This window comes from Piliocolobus tephrosceles, chromosome 8 (assembly GCF_002776525.5).
Source record: "Piliocolobus tephrosceles isolate RC106 chromosome 8, ASM277652v3, whole genome shotgun sequence".
In the NCBI taxonomy this organism is placed as follows: domain Eukaryota; kingdom Metazoa; phylum Chordata; class Mammalia; order Primates; family Cercopithecidae; genus Piliocolobus; species Piliocolobus tephrosceles.
The window spans coordinates 51,937,658-51,959,862 of NC_045441.1; the positions used below are offsets into that span (position 1 = coordinate 51,937,658).

General features: G+C 39.8%; 1 protein-coding gene across 13 annotated transcripts in view; it reads left to right on the plus strand.

Moving 5' to 3' along the window:
* CPVL (carboxypeptidase vitellogenic like) overlaps positions 1-20,008 on the plus strand; it is a 213,704-nt gene extending 193,696 nt beyond the window's left edge. For all 13 annotated transcript variants that reach the window (XM_023225954.1, XM_023225953.1, XM_031936027.1 and 10 more), the window contains one exon: positions 19,757-20,008. In XM_023225954.1, the coding sequence (XP_023081722.1) occupies positions 19,757-19,867 (111 nt within the window). In that variant the 3' untranslated portion in view covers positions 19,868-20,008. The remainder of the gene's footprint in view (positions 1-19,756) is intronic.
* The last annotated feature ends 2,197 nt before the right edge of the window (positions 20,009-22,205 follow it).

Sequence of the window (22,205 nt, forward strand, 5' to 3'; positions counted from 1 at the left end):
TATTTACTAACTCATAACTGAGCAAACAGAAGCTTCACCAGACAAACTTGCTTAAGGATTTGAACAGCAATAGTGTCTGAGATTTGAAAATCCAAATTTCGATCTTTCCACCACCCCACACTGTCTTTAAGTACCTGTGAGGGGAGTGCAGTGGGGAGGGATGAACTGTAGCCAGATCTAGGCTACATGCCCCCTGTATTAGTCTGTTCTCGTACTGCTATAAGGAAATACCTGAGACAGGGTAATTTCTAAGAAAAGAGGTTTAACTGGCTCACGGTTCTGCAGGCTGTACAGGAAGCATGGCGGCATCTCCTTCTGACGAGGCCTCAGGGAGTTTTACTTATGGCAGAGGGCAAAGTTGGAGCAGACATGAGAATGAGCAGGGGAGATGCCACACACCTTTAAACCTTTAGACAACCAGATCTCATGAGAACTCATTCACTATTGCCAGGACAGCACTAAAGGAGACATGGTGGGGACAGCACCATTCATGAGAAATCTGTCCCATGATCCAGTCACCTCCCACCAGGCCCCACCTCCAACACTGGGGATTGCCATTAGACAAGCGACTTGGGTGGGGACACAGATCCAAACCATACTACTGCCCTTGGGGTATGTGGTGGTGGTGGCAAGGGGGTGGCATGGTGGTGGTGGACAGAATATTTGGCAGCACGTCCTAACCACCATAGAAGACTTTGTTCCCTAAAGGAAGGAGGAGTTCTTATAAGGAGGAGGACAGATAAGGCATGGTTTGTCTGCAGAAAGCAGTAACAACCACAGCTTCCTAATTGTGCTTTTCTAAAACTCACACTAACTTTTGTTTGTTTCTTGAATATGCACAACTAGAATATGGAGGAAAGAATGACTATAGTCCTTCGAGTGGACGATCAGACTAGGATTTGAACATTTTCATGGATAGGCCACAGAGGGAATGACAGACAGCTAGCCACCTGCCTTTCTTGGAATTACTGCTGAGAATTCATTTTTGTGTGTTTTATTAAGAATTTTAAACAGCTTAGGAAGCATTATGAACTGTTTCTGAAGGAACAGTTCCAGAAAGGTCTTTAGCAGGTCCTTGATAACATTGACATGGTCAGAGGAAGCAACAAGCAAAATATGTCACTTTTGCATTTGACCAGATGAGAGGGAATGAGAAGTTTTCAAAGACATTGAATGGAGGAAAATAACTGTTAAATAGGCTTAAGGCAATGATAATCAAATATAGTTAATTCCCTGGAAGAATGTTTTAGCTTTGGCTGGGCATGGTGGCTCACACCTGTAATCTCAACACTTTGGGAGGTTGAGGTGGGAGGATCGCTTGAGCCCAGGAGTTCAAGACCAGCCTGGGTAGGCAATATAGTGAGACCCTGTCCCTACAAATATATATATATATATATATAAAGAATTAACCAGGTGTGGTGGTGCATGCCTGTAGTCCCAGCTACATGGGAAGCTGAGATAGGAGTATCACTTGAGCCCAGGAGGTTGAGGCTGCAGTGAGCCATGTTCATGCCACTGCACTCCAGCCTGGGCATCAGAGTAAGACCCCGTCTCAAACAAAACAAAACAAAACAAAATGTTTTGGCTTTATTACAGAAATCGGCAAACAGAATCTTCATCTCCCCCACCAGCAGTTGCCTTCTACAATGATGGATGTCCTCTTTCATGGATTCTTTGTCTCTATCCTCCAGACATGGGCAAAGTTCCTCTGTCCATTTATGGGAATCAGACTGTGGGCAGAAAACCAGAACACAGTAATCAAACCACACCCCACCTCCCAGCCAGAGAGCTTCCCTGAAGTCACAGGTTAGGTCCTCCAAAAGCAGGAACTGAGGCAAAGTTTGGGGTGCAAATAGTTTGTTAGAGACCAACACCTGTGGAAGGAAGGGTATAGGAGCAGGACTGGACGAAGGGAGAAATAAAACTGTGATACAGGCCAGACAAACCAGGCGGGGAACTCTTGAGAGCATATTTTCTATCAGCGTCGCACACTGGGCCAAAATAGTGAGGTTTTATGCCCAGCTCATTCACTCACCAAATTTGGGCTGCCCCAGGAAGGTCATCATCTGGGGAAAGCAGCTCTTTGCAGCTGAGGCAGACCCTGAAGGAGCTGACAGCTGGGGGCTTTCTGCTGAATGTACTCCCTGAAGCTGAGCAGCAAGTACATCCTTGAAGAGAGGTCCAGTGGGGTGCATCTCTATGTCTACCACAAAGGCCACCCAGATAATGTACTTGCTAGCTCTCACGGATTTGGGGGCAGGGTGTTGGGAGCAGCAGGAGCTGGTGGTTTGCCTAATATGGGAACTTGGTCTTTGTTTACATGACATAAAATTTTGCCTAAGCTCTCAGTGTAATTATGTCTTATGTTTGCCTTACAAAGATGGATCGGGCCTTGGTTTCTAACTCATATCAAGATTCCAAGATAGGCAAGATGGATCTTTCAAGAAAAAGATAAAAGAATCATCATCAAATATTTCCCTTTTTCAGTTATTTATCATGGAATAATAAATCGCTCCAAAACTCAGTGGCTTAAAACAATTTATTATTTCTCACAAATATGTGGATTGAGTGGGCTCAGCTGGGTGGGTCTGATTCAGATGGGGTAGGCTGAGGTCATATGTGCAGCTGCATTCAGCTGGGAGTTTGGCTAAAGCTGGGACATCCAAGATGATCTCCTCTACTCCAGTGCTCTCTCCATTCGGCCTCTAATCATGTAGTGCCCTGGCCTGGACTTTTCCACAATACAGCAGGCTGGTCTTCCAAATGGAAAAGCAAAAGATGCCAGTCCTTTTAAGGCCTGTACTCAAAAGTCCCAGATGTTATTTCCATTTCATTCTCTCTTGGTCAATGCAAAACACAGAGCAAAGCAGATTTCTTTTGGTGGGAAGAATGGCAAAGAATTTGGAGCCATCTTGAATCTGCTGCTTTGCCCTAAACCAGTGTGTCTCAACTTTTGCAGATACAGATTTCCACACCTGCTGTCCAGATATCCTGATTTTATTAGTCTAGGGTAGAATCTGGGCATTGGTATTGAAGCTTCATAGAGGTTTCTAATATGTAGCCAGTTTGGGAAGCCTAAACTATGATGTCTTTTGTCCCTCTATTGATAATGACATGGCTTCCATCTTGCAGGAACCCCCATGTGGCTTATGTTTGGAGAAACTTTCATTCTGATTCCTGAAATGTGTTCTAAATCCATTTTTATTTACCAGCCAACTAGAAATTTGAGAACACAGTTTTACTCTTTACAAATCAGCCATTGACCTGAAGCATTGTGTCTGTCTTCCAGACAGTAGTATCAACTGGTATGACACTGGTTCTCTGAAATCATCAGCCAAAACCTTAATCTAAATTGTAGACTTCAATCCCTGCCATGCACTGTAGGTTTACAAGTGGTCTTTGTTCTCTTAAATTATTGATAGATCACTGGCAATTTAGACTTGTAAGAAAACTCTTTTATTTGTTTAAAAGCATAGTTTCCTTTTCCCAGCAGTTTTGTGCTGTACTGAAACTATGTGGTCCTGGTGTGCAGTGCTCTTAGATAGTAGTGTGTCTGTGTTGCCTTTCAACAAAGAAAAAACTATCAAGCAGTGTCTGCTTTAAACATCATCCAGAGTGATGGTTTGCAGCAAAGATGTCCACCAGCCACAGTGAATTTTTTTCTGGATAACAGATTCATACAATTCCATGTCAAAGCAAAAAAAAAAAGTGCAACCTTTTAGACTGTGAAGTCTTAATTATAAGTAAGCTCAGTATTTCCATTTGTTAGTCATTAGGTTTTTTAATAAGGCTTCTTAATCTGGAGTAAGGGTCTGTGGTTAGGATTCAAGGAGTTGTCAGTGAACTTGGAAGGGAAAAAATTGCATCTTTATTTTCACTAACCTCTAACTGAAATAGCATTTCCTTTCATTATGAATTGTGAAATTTCACATTTCCTTCCTTTATAAATGTAGGCAACAAATCACAGTGGCACAGCAGTACCTTTGACTTCTGTCACCAATAGAAAGCGGAGACATTCTCATACCAAATACCACATACGCTGTTGGAGGTACCTTGAAAACCTTTTATCCTTATCACTAAAATTAAAATTATAGTAGTTTTCAGACCCTCTGGTTTCTCCTACTGAATGTGCTAATATAGAAGTATATATGTACTATCTCACAATTTTTTTTTACTGTTTTGATGATTTCAATGGAATGTTTCCTTTGCAATCCTAGCAAAGCCTACGATTTGATTTTAATTCACTGTATATTATATATGTATATGTGTGGGTACATGTGCACTGTGTATTATTTATGTTTTTATTTATTTTAAGGCAGGGTCTTACCCTGTCGCCCAGGCTGAAGTGCAGTGGCACCATCATGGCTCACTTCAGCCTTGAACTCTCAAGCTCAACAAATCCTCCCACCTCAGCATCCCAGGTATGTGGGACCATACGTACATGATACCACGCCTGGCTAATGTTTGTATTTTCTTGTAGAGATGGGGTCTTGCCGTGCTGTTCAGGCTGGTTTCGAACTCCCGAACTCAAGTAATCCTCCTGCCTTGGCCTCCCAAAGTGCTAGGATTATAGGCATGAGCCGCCAGACCCAGCCAGCATGTATTGAGAAACATGATTGTGAAAAGGTGTCCATAGGCTGCACCAGTCATAGGAGACTGTAGCACAAAAACAGATGAAGAACCCACGCATTAGACTATTTGAATTGTTGAGAATAATTTATAGACTCTCCCCAGCCCAAATCACTTATCACAATTGGTGATACCAGACAGACTTCATGAGCTAAACTATCAAGTAGGCTTGAATTTTGTTTCTAGTTGATTACACTGGCAATTCTAACTACTTCTGTTACCATATTCAAGGGATGTTCTAATATAGGGATTAAGAGAATGGATACTGTGTTAGACTTGGAATAGATCCCTGCTGTACCATGTACCAGCTTTATGACCTTGGGCAAGTTACTTAACCTCTCCAAGAACCCCCTCACCTGTGAAATTGGGATAATATTATCACCCACCACTCTCACAGGAGGGTTCATTATTAGGATGAATTGAGATAATGCTTATAGATTACTTGACCCTCTCTCTACCTGGCACCTAATAAGCATAAAATAAATGTTGGTTTCTATTGCCATTAGGGAGCTCTCGCTGTGTTCAGAGAGTCCTTATAAGACATTTTGTATTGGAGTTTCAGATGATGAATGAGTTCAATATTGTCTATCAGATAGGCCTGAAACTACCACAGTTGTATCCAGTTGTAACCTGACTGTAACAAAGAGACTGTCTTGTCAAAAGGTAGTAGTAGCAGAAAAGGATGGGGCAGTGTTGGACATTTTGCTATATGACAGCCTAATAGGAAATAAAAATGGCTGAGTTGAGTAATGAGTTATTTCTAAAGTATTGAGTCCCTTCTAGTTTAACGATAATCGGAAACATCCCTGTTGACAACAAACGAGGCACATCCAGCTTTTTTTTTTCTTTTTCTCCTGTTTGTACCGAGCTTCTAACACACGGAAGACAGGAAATATAGGAGCTTACATTTAGAGAGTAAAAAACTATCAAAACAAACCCAAATATTTGGCAACTTATTGCTCTTCTGCTGTCCAGCATGGAGATGTGGGTATTTATTTTTGTTCCTAAAATTTATTTTTTTATACAGCAACCAGAGTCCCAGGGTTTAGATTCTGGCACCAGCTCTGTCATCTTAGAGCTGCTTGCCAGAGGGGGACTTCCCACTTTTAACTTTGTTTCAGTTCAATTGCTTCTCCATGCCTTCCCCACATACTGTTTTTCAGACATGGGGCCAATCTCATCATCTCTGTGTAGGGGAGAAGAAAAAAGCACAGCAGAGAACATGTTAGATTTCCTAAAGATTCATTTTTGCAAGGATGGCAGCATCAGCAGGTGGTTTTTCTTTTCTTTTTTTAAATTTAAAATTGAATACATAGCAAAGAATATTTACAGTGCTATGTAAGATAAAACAGTGATAAATGAACACTTTTGCACTCACCAGCCAGTTTAAAAAATACAACATTGCCCTTCCCAATTACCCCTGGAGGTAGACTACTGTCCTGAATTCTGCTTTTATCATCCCCTTTCTTTTTGCTTTGTTAATAGTTTTACTGCAGACATACATATCCATATATAATATTTTATTTTTCATGTTTAATTTTATAGAAAAGGAATTATTTTGTATGTATTTTGCAAAAACATACTTTTGCTATTCAGCACTGTATGTGAGATTCACCCATGTTGATATGCTCAATTATGTCTTATTCTTTTTCATTGCTGCATGGTATTCCATCATATAAGTATTATTCGCCCATTCCATTGCTGATGGACATTTGGGTTGTTTTCAGTATTTTGCTTCTACAGATAGTGCTGCTATGGACATTTTTGCACATATCTCCTTTGCCTGTGTCAACCTCACTAGATAATGTCAAACTGTTTTTCCAAATTGATTATTCTTGGCAGTAAAGTATAAGAGTTCTGATTATTCCATAATGTCAGCAAACACTTGGACTTGCCTCTAGTTCTTTCACTGGAGCTTGTTAAATTAAAGGAAGGCTTACTGTCCTTTCTCATGTCTAAAAGTCATGGTTTATATTCTCTTTCCATGGCTGTCTTCTGTCTGGTTTTTTTGTTGTTGTTTTTTGTTTGTTTGTTTGTTTTTGAATGCCATCAAATTAAAGGACTCTGGCATACACACACACAGTGAAGGTGGAGTGGACATTTTACATCCAAGTCCGTTTTTCTTCCTGGGTGTCCTGTGCTAAGGTTGGCTAGCAAACTTTCCAGCTCAAAAAAAAAAAATCAGAAAGTTATTCCCTTAGCACCTTTTCAATTCAGCTCTGCCAACAGTGGCTCAGTAAGAAGCAGCAAGTAAATAAAATCAACAGATTTCAGCTTATGCCTTGGGTTTGCCAGCAATCCCCAAAACACAGGGAGAAAATGAATCTTTTTCTCACAAAATTCCTCTTACTTCCATCATTTTTCCATTGAAACAACAAGGTAGAGAGTTACTTTGTCGAGTTGCTTTGCTGTGAGTCTTACCAGAAAATGAAGAATAATAGTAATTGGCAAATATTACCCACCCAGTTCCTTAGCTAGCACTTCTCACATCTGCTTTATGACATCCTTGCTGGTCTGATTTTATTCATTTCCTAGTGCTCAGCATGGAAACCACAAGAACTAGCAAAAAAGAAAAACACTGCATTATATAAACCAATAAAACTAGTGAGCATTTTGTGGACATTAAAAGAAACATGAGGGCTGTCCCACATTATAGATTTCAAAATGCAAGTTTTTGCCTTGTGGTATTTTAAAAGTTTTAAGATGCTATTCAAGAACACTCTGAATGACTGTTTTAAATTGTTGTTTAAACCTTTTTTCCTTTTCCAATAGCCCGTTTGGCTGGTCTTAACTGATCTCCTTCCTCACCAATCTGCCCTCTTCTCTGTGCTTTTTCCAAAATGCAAGTTTAATTGTGGTTTTTTTTCCTTGTTTAAAACTGCTCACTAACTCAGATACCTGCAGGATAAAGTCCAAACTCTACCTGGATTAATGAAAAGATTTGATCTGGCCTCTGTTTCCTTTCCCAGCCTTAACTCGTACCCTCTCCCTCCTTTGCAATTAAAATGTTGAAAAACAAAATACCACATCATCCCCCAAACACGCACCCAGAAATTCACATGGGATTCCCTCCTCTTGCCTTATAAGGCCCTTTCTACTCCTCTAACACACCTGGAAAACTCCCATTTGCCTTTCAATCTTGGCAATCTTGGTATACTTGATCCTTCCCCAGAATACCTCCTTCTCGGCAACTCTCTCCATCTACATATATCTTCTATTGTATGTACTACACTGGGGTTTCACACTTCAACTCTTTAATTGCTTTCCTCCTTTACTGGATGCTGAGTTCCTTGAGGACAGGAATAATTTATTTTTAAAATACTTTTGTAGCATACCCCTTAGCACAGTTTGTGGCACTGAGTAAATGTTCGGTGAATTAAAATCAAATCGGCCTCCACCTCATTCCCATGCCCCTCTGCTTTGCCTCTGACTGTGTGTGTGTGTGTGTTTTAATATTACATCTCTCAAGGAGTGCTATGATTGTTCACTAATTGTACACACCAAAGTGTCTTGGAGGAAACAGAGTAGACGTGCTGAGATAATGAACAGTTCAAAATAATACCCTTCAAACTGAAGACTGCATTGTTTATGTCAGCTAAAGACTATTTCCTTTCTGTGTTACATGGGAGAAAAAATGAGAAATATTCTGGGACACAAATTTATAAAAGTTGTAGAAATTTCATTACCTCAGTGCTGACTAGAGCATCCTCTCCTTTAAAAATAATTGAATTCCTGGTTTTTGTTTTTTCCCCTTCTCTTAAAAACCACACAGCTTGCTTCCTGAAGACAAAGGAAATAATAAACAATAGCAACTCCCAATTTGACTCTGATTATTTGCCAAGAGTCTTCTTAGTGCATGTGGTTCTATTTCATTAGAGAGGACCGATTAGCATAAGAAGAATGCTTCTAAATTAAGCTACCCAAATATGCACTTAGTTAGTACTCTGAGAGCTAATTTATTGCATTATTTAAAATATAAATTGGCTAGCAAATCTATTTATTGAGGTATAACAGCTAGGCAACAATCCATAACTTTCTCTTGGCTGTTGAGTGGTTTTTAATCATCTATTGAAATGTAACAGAGAACCATTTCATTAAATGGAAAGCGGATAAATACTAAGAAGTCTATATTTTAGAGTATTATCCACACATGGAGAATGATATTTGAGGAACAACGAGGGAATTGGGGTTTGCTTTTTAAACAGTAACTTTTTGTTGTTTTAATTTGAAGTGTAACCAAAGACTCACAGAATCACTTGTGGGGATGTTAAACAAAGCAAAAAATAAACAAATAAGGCAGATGATGGAGTGGGGTAGAGAAATAGAGGGATGGGAAAAATTGTGTTAAGATAGTGCTATATTGTCAGTTAGACTAAAGCAGTACTTTTGCCTTGTACAGCTTTGGGGTTGGCAGTAAAAACTGTGTACGTTGTTTTATTTTAACAAATGGCATCATGAAAATATCATGCTATTTGGCATGCTCTGTATTCTAAATTCCCAGAACCTAGAGACATTTAGGGGTTCTGGGGTCCCCTTAGGCTGTGGGTTGAGAACATAGTTGAATCCAGTTACCTGTCTGGTCTGGAGTTGTCCTGAACAGATCAGCTCTGGAGCATCTCACGGTGTTCTGATATAAATGGAAGCGTCTTGTAGATGTTGTAGCATGGCCTTGAAATTCTATCATTGTCAATTATGCTAGAACTCAGTGAGGGTAGGCAGAAATGGAAACAAGTGACAGGCCTTTCTCACTTTTCTGCAAATTTTTGAAGTTTGGCTCATCTGATTTCTGGACCCAAGGTTTCAAAGAAGTTTTAGACCTTGTAATTTACGATAGGTGGATGTTCCTTAAGTTCACCTTGGAAAGAAGAAGAATGTTAGAATGTTTCCTCTTTCCCCAGGACAGCCAAAATGTCAGAGAACCAGGAGTCTGAGGGGAAACTGAGGAGAGAGGGCACTGATTTGTAGTGTTTGCCAATTTCCATAGTGTAAATACTCTCACACAGCCAATTTCAAGCTACCAACTTCATACCACTAAACATGGAGTCGGGCAGCAATGTGCACAATTGGCTCTCCTGATCCAGTGACAGGGAGTACCTGTACACTGCTGCTAAAACTATCTTGCATTGCTGTTTGCAGGAAGTAAATCTTTAGCAGGTTAGCTGGCTCTTGTTTCCATGGTACACAGAAGATGATGAGTCAGGATCTAAGTCCTTGCAACACTCCTGGCGAGAGCATTTACTGCTATAACCTCTGCTCCTTCCTCCCCCGCTCTTATTCTCTCTTCCAAAAGAAAACTACAAATGTAGATCATAAAGCTAGATATTGAGTAAGTGTAAATAATGAACTGGATTGTGCTTTTTATCCTCTTGTGGCTATCAAATATAAAAACTGGACAGGGAAGGAGAGAATGAGGATGGGAAATCTTCATTACTTTTTAATTGCATCAAGTCCTATGTGGTCAAGTGGGTTCCTAAAAGGGAAAAAGATGGAACAGTTTTTTTGCCATTCTGCTAAGACAAGTAAAGTCTTGCTTTCCTGGCATTTCTGTGTAGGAAGAAGAGGGTGTTTGGCATTGCATGTGGTGAAAGGAGAGAGGGGATGGAGAGAAAGAATGGGATGGATCATGGCATTGGCAGGGATAAAACTCACTGTAGACACAGTTAAGTTGAGTGCAATGACAGAGGTTTGCTTTCACATTCAAGCATTCAAGCTGCTTCATTAATTTAATTGGGGCCTTTTCCAAGGAAAGGGAGGATTCATAAAAGGGAAATCAAAGAAGCCTGGAAAAGAAACATTTCCACTTCTGAAGACTGTATTATAATCCTTTTTTCTGAAAAAGTAATGAAGTTATATTTATTAGTGTTGTAACTTCTGCTCTTACTCCGCTTCTTAAAGGGAAAAAAAATATTCTGTTGGTCATAAAAACTCAGATAATAGTAGTAGAGTGACCATTGGTTGAGTCCTATTATCTTTCTAATACACTGGCACATGGTACAAACTTAAGACCTATTTGTAATGGGCCAGGCGCGATGGGTAATCCCAGCACTTCGGGAGGCCGAGGCAGGAGGATCCCTTGAGCCCAGAAGTTTGAGACCAGCCTGAAACCCCGTTTCTACTGAAAATACAAAAAATTAGCCAGGTGTAGTAGCATATGCCTGTAGTCCCAGCTACTCGGGAGGCTGAGGCACAAGAATCACTTGAACTCAGCAAGCAGAGGCTGCAGGGAGCCAGGATCACACCACTGCACTCCAGCCTGGGCCACAGAGTGAGACCCTGTCTCAAAAAAAAGAAAAAAGAAAAAAAGAAAAGCAAAGAAAGACATATTTGTAGACTGGGTGCCCTGCATCATTTTATAGGTATTGTCTCTGAATCCTTACAAAAAGTTAAATATTCATAGAGTGAGCAACAATTCCAGATTGTCTGACCCTTTTTTACTTTTAGCACTCAAAGCCGTATGTTCCCAGAAACCTTTTGGCCCTAGGCACAATGGGACAAGTGGCCACCAAAATTCTTATCCCTGTTTTACAAATGAGAAAATAGAGATAGTTCAGTCATTATGCCAAGGTCTCAGAACTAGGCTCAAACCTAGAGCTGCCAAATCCCAAGTCCATGCTCTTAACCATCAGGCCAAATGGCTTCCTACTATCCTGCTATCCTGTACTCTGCTTTTAGATTTTCATTAACTATAATGACCAAGGAAAGAGAAAGCTTCAACTTTAATCATTCATCCCAACCTTGCTGAAGTTAACACAGAAATTCCTGGAGTCAATATAGAGAAAATTTTCCATGACTTTTTTTTTTTTTTTTTTAATAGACACATTCAAAGCACGTCTGACTGATCTGGTGAAGGCTAACAGATTTGACTGAACAGTCTTCACCTCTCAGGTGTTCATTCTGTATCTCTCTAAAAGGAAGGAGCGTATTATTTGACCACAAGATTTCTTCTCATTTGAGTACCCTGATTGTCAGAAGTCTGTTTCTCATATCATGCAGTAATGCCTCTTCCACTTACTCTCATCCTTTTATCCAATCTATTATTTGGAAGGCATACTGCCCTCCCCTTTTACCACTATTAACTTGATAATAATAGATTATTTTATCTATCCTTTATGTTTATGTAGAGATTATGACATATATCCTGATTTAAGAAAGTCAGTTTTGAGTCAATACATTTACCATTGTGCGGATATAAAAGTGTATCTTACAACAGGGTCCCCCAATCTCTGGGTCACAGACTAGTACCTGTTTGTGACCTTTTAGGAAGCAGGCCACACAGAAGGAGGTGAGTGCAGGCAAGCATTACTGTCTGAGCTCCACCTCCTGTCAAATCAGTGGCGGCATTAGATTCTCGTAAGAGGGGAACCCTATTGTGAACTGTGCATATGAGGGATCTAGGTTGTGTGCTCCTCATGAGAATCTAATGCCTGATGATCTGAAGTGGAACAGTGTCATCCCCAAACCATCCCCCACTCCCCACCCCTGTGCATAGAAAAACTGTCTCCCACAAAATTGGTCCCTGGTGCCAAAAAGGTTGGAGACTGCTGCCTTACAACACTTTAACTCACTTTATACCATCTTTGTGCAAATACTGTCTTTTGAAAAACTTCTACGTATTTCAAACTCCAGAAGACATTATTAATTATTGATACTCCTTACTTCTGTTCACATATGTAAATTCTCAGCTGCTATTCATTCTCCTCTGCATTTTCATGTTTTTATGGATAATTTTCCTTCTGTCTGAAGAACAGTCTTTCATACTTCTTTTAGTGCAGGTCTGGTAACAAAAACGTTTTCCAATTTTTTGTTTCCTTGAAAATATCTTTACTTCATTTCTATAGAAGTCCAAGGTTGGCAGATATTTTATTTCAAAACTTTCAAGATATTACTTCACTGTCTTCCAGCTTTCATCGTTTCTGTTCAGTAGTCAGCTTTCTTGCTCTTTGAAGGTACTGAAAGTACTGTTTCCTTTTCTATGACAGCTTTCAAGATTTTCTCTGTCTTTGGTTTTAGCAAAATACTATTCTGTGTGTATGTCTGTGTGTATGCACATATATATACTATAGTATAATATACTATTACTAATATACTATTATGTGTACTGTGATATGTTTCGTTTGCTTTGTGTTTATTCTATCTAGGATTCATAGAGCTTCTCAAAACTGGCTTGGTAACTTTTGTCAATTTTGGAAAATTTTCAGTCAGTATCTCTGAATGTTACTATTTATTTATTTTGCCCCATTTCTTCCTTAATTTTTTTTTTTGTATTTTCCATACCTTTATTCTCCATGCTTCAGTTTGGATATCCTCTACTAACCTAACTTTCAGTTCATATAGTGTTTCTTCTACCATGCCTAATCTATTGCTAAAACATCGATTGAGTTCTTAATTTCAATGAACAATGAATGAATAACTTTTTAAAGAACTTCCATTTGATTCACTTTTACATATTCTAATTCTCTTGTGAATCATTTTTCTGTACCTAACATCTTGCATATTTTGTTCACAGTTACTTTAAAATGTGTACCTGGTAACTCTAATATCTGGATCACTTGTGGTCTCTGTTATCTTTTTTTCTCCTTAAATTTTAGTCATTTGCTCTTGTTCTTTGTCATGCCTACTAAATTTTATTAAATGTTGAAAAAAATGTACAAAAAATATATGAAGAAAAATGTTATTTTTCCTCCAAAAGGATTCAATTTTTTCTAGAAGGCAGGCGGAGTAGAGGCATTATCACCTTGATTCCGTCTGGGATTGAGATGATTGATTCAGTGCTTGATTTCAAGGTTTTTGAGGACTAACATGTTTCTGGTTTTTCATTACTTCCAAGGCATTGTCCTTCATGGAACGGATGGAAAACCTGTAGTGCTTACCTGTGCTGTCCCTCCTTGACAGGCTTTTACAACTCCAATTTTTGTCGTCGTTGTTGTTTCTTTTGGGGTTTTCTTTGTTTTTGTTTTTTGGTCTCTCAAGCACCATAAGACTAATGAGCTTTTCATTCTCTTATCTGCCACTTTTGACTTGGCGTCTTGGTCAGAGAAGCTTTAAAATTGGTGAATTTCCCAAAGGGAAAAGCAGCACAAAATGTTAGGCTCACTTCCTTGTAATTCTCTTTTCTCTACGATCGTGGCCTGTCTCAAGGCTTGGTTGCTCTCTGATACCTCTAAAGAGCTTATTTTCTTTTTAATTCAGCTCATATTGTTTTCTGTGGAATGAGGTTGGTTTGATACAGGCTATTGTGTCACAGTCAGAAGCGAAAGTCCTAAATTACAAACAGTATTGTTGCAACTGTTTAAGATGGTGTATATAGGAAACCCCTTGGGGATGCTGTAAAGGAGCACCAAAGGTTTTAACTGCTCTAGGAATGTATACCATTATGATGGCTACATGTGGGTCTCCTGAAGCACTTAGAAGCTCCTTTTCTCCTTCTATTCAATAATAACCATTTGCTACACCAGAAATGTACAGTAGGAGACCTCAAGAATCGTCTCCCTGAGTGCTGTTGAAGCAGCTCCCAGCCTTGATCTCTGCTCTGTTTTTTCATTCTTTCAAAAGTGACTTATTGCATTCTTTGTTAGGAAGTGTCTGCTAACAAGCTTTGGCTTGTTTTTTATTCTCATTCCCAAGTTCCTTTTCAATAGATTTTTATTTGAATGCTGTTTACTTTATTTCTACTTATAGTTAGCGTCTGAAAGCAAACTAAAATATAAGATTTAGTAAATGTGGAATGGAATAAAAGTAGTGAAAAGAACTTCCATGTAAATCAGAAACCACAACAAGCAAGATTCTCTTGAGGGTATGCCTCATTCTGTACTGGAAAGCAGAAACAATAAACCAATCCTACATATTCTGCCTCCCAAACTTGCAGCTCCCATGTGGCTCTTTTCTCTTTCCTGGTGAGTAGCACCACCTTTGCAAATCTGCCCATGTCAGAAGCCTGACATGGGGAGCATGTGTTGGGGATGGGTAGAGAAAGTCTCACTTAATCTTTATATCGGATTAATCACTGATTTTGTTGGTTCCACCTTACCTCTTCTCCTTTCCCTTCTCCCCGTCTCTCCCATGAGCCGACATCCTCTCACCTGATTTGGTAGTCTCCTAATTTGCCTCCTTATGCCAGTATCACTCCCTTCCAAATTAGCCTCCTCCTTAGACATTAAGTCATTTTTCTACAATGCAAACATAAGCATGTCACTACCCTACTTAAAACCCTCTAGGATATATCCAGAATAGGCAAGTCTATAGAGACAGAAAGCAGATTAATGGTTGCCAGGGGCTGTTGGGGAGAGGGGAGTGGGAAGTGATTACTGATGTATATGGGTTTCCTTTGGGGTGATGAAAATATTCTGCAACTAGATAGCGTGAATATACTAAATGCTACCGAATTGTACACTTCAAAATGGTTAAAGTGGTCATTTTATGTTAGTGTATTTTACCACGGTTGCTTTTAAAGCCCAACAGGATAAGGTCCACTCATCCCAGCATGTCACTTGGGGCATCACATGGTCCCGCTAGTGTCTGCCTGTTCATCTGTCTCTTCTGTTTCCCTCTATTCCCGCACAAATGGGACGACACACAGACTGCTGCACGTGCCCGCAGCTTCACGGCCCCTGCATTTCCACGCAGTTTCCTCTGTCTGCGGTGATCCCTGTGCTGCACGTGCCCGCAGCTTCACGGCCCCAGCATTTTCACGCAGTTTCCTCTGTCTGTGGTGATCCCTCCACCCCCACCCCACCCAGCACTCTCCGTCCAGTGATCTCCTTCAAGACCCCCAAGAAGCTTCCCCTGACACATCTACATCAACAAGCCCACTGTGAACTTCCCTCTCTTTTCTGTCATCTAAACAGGCATAACTGGGAAACCTTTACTGGCGGGTCTGTGTTTCTAGTTCCAGGGAGAATTATATCGTTTTCTAAAAAATAAAGTGGAATGAAGCTTTAAAATGTTTGTATAACCCTGTTGAAATTCATGACACACTTGTGACCCTCTGGAACATCTGGAACACATGAGGTTAGAGGCTGCAGCTGTAGTGTGGAGGCACCCAAAATAGACAGTTCTATTCCGGGAGCCCTGAGATTAATATTGTCACATTTAAATATGTAATGACAGCCCCGCCACATTTTGTTACTCACCTCTAAAAGCTGCCGAGTCATCTGTATCTTTGATTTGTGAATGCTGAGTGGCTTGACTATAAACGACAAAGTGGTTTATTTTTCCACACTCAAAAATGTATTTATTTTTGAAGTTAATATCAGTAAAATGCTGTATGTGAATCTGCTTGAGAGAATATGTTTTGTTTGGGAATTTTGTGGCATGTGAAACAACCTTTGTTCCTTAACGAGCTTTCTTTTCCCCCAATCTTAATGACACAATTTACAGTGTCATTGGGTCATTACACATGGCAGCTCAGAAATTGGACCAGGGTCAGGTAGGTCACTGAGAGGAAGAGTAAGAACACCTGACCCCTTCAGCTCTCCTTCACCACTTGATAATTATGGACAGGGAAGGTGTGTGTGGGTGTGCATGTGTGTGAATAAATACCAGGAGACTGGATGCCCAGGAAGTGAGGTCATGAGTAGGTATTAAACAAATTTCTACTTGTATTCATGAGTAGGTCTTAATGAAATTACCTTGATGTAAACAGAGAATTCCCTGGTTTGCCACAGAATAGAAAAAATTATCAACAGTAGTTCTCAACAAGTAGTTGGAACAACAGCATCAGCATTGCTTTGCAATTGTTAGATATGCAAATTCTTAGGCCCTGTCCTGGACCTTCAGAACTGGAAAGTCTGGAGGTGACGCCTCACGATCTCTTTAAATGAGCTCAGGTATTTTTATGCATGTTCAAGTCTGAGAGCCATTGTTTTGTTTTTTTGTTTGTTTTTGAGGTGGAGTCTCGCTCTGTCGCATAGGCTGGAGTGCAGTGGTGCCATCTTGGCTCACTGTAACCTCTGACTCCTGGGTTCAAGTGATTCTCCTGCCTCAGCCTCCCCAGTAGTTGGGATTACAGGCATGCATCACCATACCTGGCTAATTTTTTTTTTTTTTTTAATTTTTAGTAGAGATGGGGTTTCGCTATCTTGGCCAGGCTGGTTTCAAACTCCTGACCTCAAATGATCCACCCACCTCAGCCTCCCAAAATGTTGGGATTACAGGCGTGAGCCACTGCACCCAGCCAAGAACCATTGTTTTAAACAACATTTTTAAACCAAGGTTTTTTATGAAAATGTAGGAACACCATGTTCTAGGGTAGTTAGGTTCACATAGGCATATATACATATATATTTATTGATTTATACTTAGAGATGGGATCTCCTTTTGTTGCCCAGGCTGGAGTGCAGTGGCTCAGTCAGCTCACTGCAGCCTCAAACTCCTGCACTCAAGCGATCCTCCTGATATAGGCATTTTGATTTTGGATTTTCAATATAGATAAGTGTTGGAAGAATAATGAAAATGACCAATATTTACTGAAGACCATCCCAGGTCGGGCACTGTACTAAATATTCCAGGGACATTATTCCACTAACTTCTCACATAACTCACAACTACCCCACGAGGTAATACTTGTTTTCCAATTGTAAGGTAAAGGAACCTGAGACTCAGTAAGGTTAAGTTCCTTGCCCAAGGTCACACAATGTGCAGTGCCTCTCGCCACACTCCTGCACTCTGACTTGTGAGCCCGGGCTGTGAAGCACTGTGCTATTCTTTGTTTATCCTTTGTCAGCTGCAACACTGGTTCTGGGGCAGGATGACCTTTAGCTCTCGGATATTCAATTTATTGCTGTTCCGGATCATTGCTGCCAAACTCATTTCCAGTTGAAGCAGCTGGGTTTTGTCACACATAGGACTTTGTTAAGTGTCCTCAGCTGAGCTGAAGCTGCACAGAAATCACTCATCAGATTCCTGCCAGGGCCAGAGATACGGATGAAAATCTGCAGGAAGAAATGTCTAGCCTGGGATTGCGGGGCGGCAAAAGTTTCCCTCTAGAGTCCTATGAAAGGGTTCTTGTCACACATGTTTACTTTCAGTTTGTGATAAAAAGTGGGCATGTTGGGTTTCCAGTTGCAAGCTTGTACACAAATGGTCGATGGGTTTCGCTGTCAGTGCAGTGAGGCACACATGACCTTTGATCAACTGCAGCAAAACACAAAAGTTTCACATTTGCAGGTCCCATATCTGCAAATGAGATCTGCCTCCCTCACTGTAATATGTGAAATACAAAAATACAGAAAATTATCTGTTTGTATCTGCAAGATTTTTTTTTTCATCAATAAACCTCAGAGGGCTATTGAGAGGTGAATAAAAATGTTTCATGACTAAGCTGCGAAGTTCAGTTCAAAGGTAAGGAATGATTGTGTGAGTACTAGGATTTGATTAAAAACACCACACCGGTGTTTGCATCAGAAGTCAGGGTTCTAGCTAGTTATCTCACTTACAGTTGTGTGACTTGGACAAGCCACTAAATAATTCCAAATAGCTCAGTCATCTCAATGCTCATGTGAATGGTGCTCCCTGCAGTTGTGCAGTGCACAGCTTGTATAGCTGCGAGCTGCAAGGTAAGTATCATCTAATAGTGTTAATCCTACTTACCGCACATCAAAGTTGTCAGATGGAATGTGTTGGGAGGTAGGGGCAGATTTTCAATATAATAAATGCACTGTCTAAATATACTTTTTCTGCCTCAGTTTCCTTCAGATTGAGACAAGTAAAAGAACCCAACCTCTTAGGAAGGGCCTTGTGAAAGTGACCTTTAATTGCTGATTGTGATTCAGCAGCTAGAAGTTACTGAAAGTGATGCCCTTTTTGCATATGTTTATTCACTTCATGCACTGGTACCTCCTGTCCATTCTCCACATAAGGAACAAGACATCTCAGGCCAGGCTGACCTCTGCTGCATGTAACTTCCCAACCCTCAGTGTCAGTCCTTGCCCTTTTGGCATTGAATCATGACAACTTCCCGTTTCCCTCTACTTGGAATATTAGTTGATGCTAGAGGCTTGATGAGTAGAGACCAGTCCCCTTTTGTTGATTTGAACTCGTCATTATAGATGTTTTAGGAATGCTTTACATCACCCAACAAGGGCTTGGGTTACATAGGTGTATGCATTTGTCAGAAGTGGTGAGTCTACACTTAAGACTAGTGCATTTTATTGTGTCTTGACTCAAAAGAAGAAAATCTGTAAACACATATTGAACTCTGACGAATAATGTGATGCTGAAGTGTTTGCGGGAAGTGTGCTATGTGCCCAGTTTACTTTGAGATGTGTCAAAAAGATAAGATGGATTAATGGATGGGTGTGGGATGGATAGAGGCACCCTTATGTGAGAAAGCAAGTAAAGTGAATGTTCAGGAGAGACTCAAAATCATCACTATATGAATTGTTTTTGAATTTGCTATGTTTTAAAATATTTTATAATCCAATATTAGAAAAAAAAAGAATGTTCTAACTCTATGCTGCTCAAAACATGACTTTCTTTTATTTCAAGTGTCAAGGTTTTTTTTTTTTAGAGATGGGGTCTCATTCTGTCACCCAGGCTGGAGTGCAGTCCATGTGGCATGTCCTAGCTCACTGCAGCCTCCAACTCCTGGGCTCAGGTCATCCTCCTGCCTCAGTCAAGGATGTTTTGGTTTTTTTATTTTTTTTGAGAACCAAAATTTCCCCTTTATTACTGATAAAGGCTAAGATGGAAGGTATGGCTCAGTGTGAGGGACAATTGGGCTGGCTAACTGAAGGGTGGAATTAAGTAGACAATCCACCCCATTGCAGGCAGACCTGACATACCCCAGAAGTAGTGGGCTGGAGGTGGGCCTCACCAGGTAACACCTTCAGCCCAGCACTCCCAACTGCTGGGAGCAGGCAGATCACTCTCAAGAGGAAAAAGACAAGGAATAATTTTCAATTTTTACACTCATGAGAAATGAACACAACTTTGCATAAAATTAACTAAGTTTTAAAACTTTTCTACCTTAACATGCCTATTATTAAAGCCTATCCAAAGGCATGCATTCAGAGAGTATGTTCTGTATTTCATGTGAGTTTTAAATAGAGTTTAATCTGAATGAAAACTTTCCATGTATTTAGAATATCCATTTCTCTAGATTTCCATTCTTTTACTTTTTCTTTTTAAGGTAATTATTCGAGGTGGAGGACATATTTTACCCTATGACCAGCCTCTGAGAGCTTTTGACATGATTAATCGATTCATTTATGGAAGAGGATGGGATCCTTATGTTGGATAAACTACCTTCCCAAAAGAGAACATTAGAGGTTTTCATTGCTGAAAAGAAAATTGTAAAAACAGAAAATGTCATAGGAATAAGAAAATTATCTTTTCATATCTGCAAGATTTTTTTCATCAATAAAAATTATCTTTGAAACAAGTGAGCTTTTGTTTTTGGGGGAGATGGTTTATTATAAAATTAACATGAGTACATGAGTAAGATTTACATGATTTAACTTAAAGGATGAAAGGAATGGATGATGTGACACTGAGACAAGAGGTATAAATGAAAATTTAGGGTCTTGAATAGGAATTTTTAATTTCTTCTAAGAGTAAGTGAACAGTGCAGTTGTAACAAACAAAGCTGTAACAGCATCTTTTTCTGCCAATAACAGAAGTTTGGCATGCCATGCATATGAAGGTGTTTGGAAATATTATTGGATAAGAATAGCTCAGTTATCATCCCAGATAAATGCATGAAGCTATAATCGTTTTGGGGAAAAGATTCTCAAATGTATAAAGTCTTAGAACAAAAGAATTCTTTGAAATAAAAATCTTATATATAAAAGTAATGATGAACCAATTCTTGATAAGCAGAGGCTCTTATGCAGAGAACCAACTTAATCTTTGCCTTTTCGTTTTCTTTTTCCTTCTTTGAGTTTGAGGTGCACACACTTCTCAAAGAGCCTGCAGGCTACAACATTATTTATAAGAGCCATTTTAATTTGGGCTTCAAATTCTCTACTTCTTTTCCCCAACTAAAGAACAACCTAATTTTGTATCATTGTTAGAATATCAAAAAAATTAAGATAAGCTGGCATCAATATATACCTTTATAAATATACATTCATTAGCAGTTTTCTAACTAAAATATCATATCCTGGCACATCTTTTCGATTTATGCATCATGTGCTCTCATCTCTTTGAAATTCTACAAGATGTGTGGATTTTTCCACATCACCTCCTTCTCATATTACCCATCTATGAATTGACTCAGTGGAGAATTAAATTTAGAAAGTCAAAGCCTGTTCTTGCGGCAAATATTTTATGGAGTTTATTCTTTTAATTTCTCATTTTGTGCCTGATTTCATTCAGGTTTGTGATCTTCCTTTTTAAAGTGTTCATTGTACCCATGTCCTAGAAGTCATTAAATCAAATATTCTGATCAAAAGCAGATTTTAATTATTGCAGAGAATAAACTGGGGCAGGGTAGGATGCAAGAAGTTTTCCATGTAGTCCCATCTGCAAGTTAAATTAGCTGTATTTGGTCCCATGTCCCATAACTATGTACTGGAAAGGGCACTGACTGGCTGGAAGACCTAGGTTTAGTTTCATATGGGTCACACATGCACTGGACGTTTTAGAAGTCACTTCACCATACCAGCCTCCCAAATACTCAAGGAAGGTAGCCAGAAGAAGAGACTTCTGAGGTTCTTTTAGGTTCACATGTCACTAGGGTAGTACCTATTTATAAGGGTACTATGAGATGACCCAGTCGATCCTCATTATTCAAGAATTCTATGTTTGCAAATGAAGTCTACTTGCTAAAAAATGTATTTGTAACCCCAATATCAATACACTTGCTCTTTTGAGGTCATGTACAGAGTAGCAAAAAATTTCAGTTGCCCAGCATACACATTCCCAGCTGGGGCCAAAGAAGGAGACACTCTGCCTTCTTGTTTCAGCTTTCATACTGTAAACAATCGCCTTTTTCTTTTTTTGTTTGTTTGTTTGCTTTTTTCTTATTAAGATGGAGTCTCGCTCCGTTGCCCAGGCTGGAGTGCAGTGGTGTGATCTCGGCTCACTGCAACCTCTGCCTCCTGGATTAAAGCAATTCTCCTGCCTCAACCTCCCAAGTAGCTGGGATTACAGGTGCACGCCACCAAACCCAGCTAATTTTTGTATTTTTAGTAGAGATGGGGTTTTGCCATGTTGGTCAGGCTGGTCTTGAACTCCTAATCTTATATGATCCTCCCACCTTGGCCTCCCAAAGTGCTGGGATTACAGACGTGAACCACCACGCCCAGCCCAATTGTCCTTTTCTAAGTCTGTTTAGTGCTACATTTTTTTGGGCTTTTTTAGTGCTACATTTTTTGGGGGCTTCTTTTGTGGCTGATTTTGCTGTTTAAAAGGGCCTCAAGCACAGTGCTGAAGTACTGACCAGTGTGCGAGAAGACTGTGAAGCGACTTACAGAGAAAATACAAGCAGGTATTTTGTTTTTTTCAGGCATGAGTTAAAGTGCTGTTGGCCCTGAGTTCCACATTAATGAATCAACATTTTAAAGGTGACTAAGAAACACACTTAAGGTTATGTATTGATCAGTTGACAAGAATGTTGTGACCCACAAGCTTGAAGG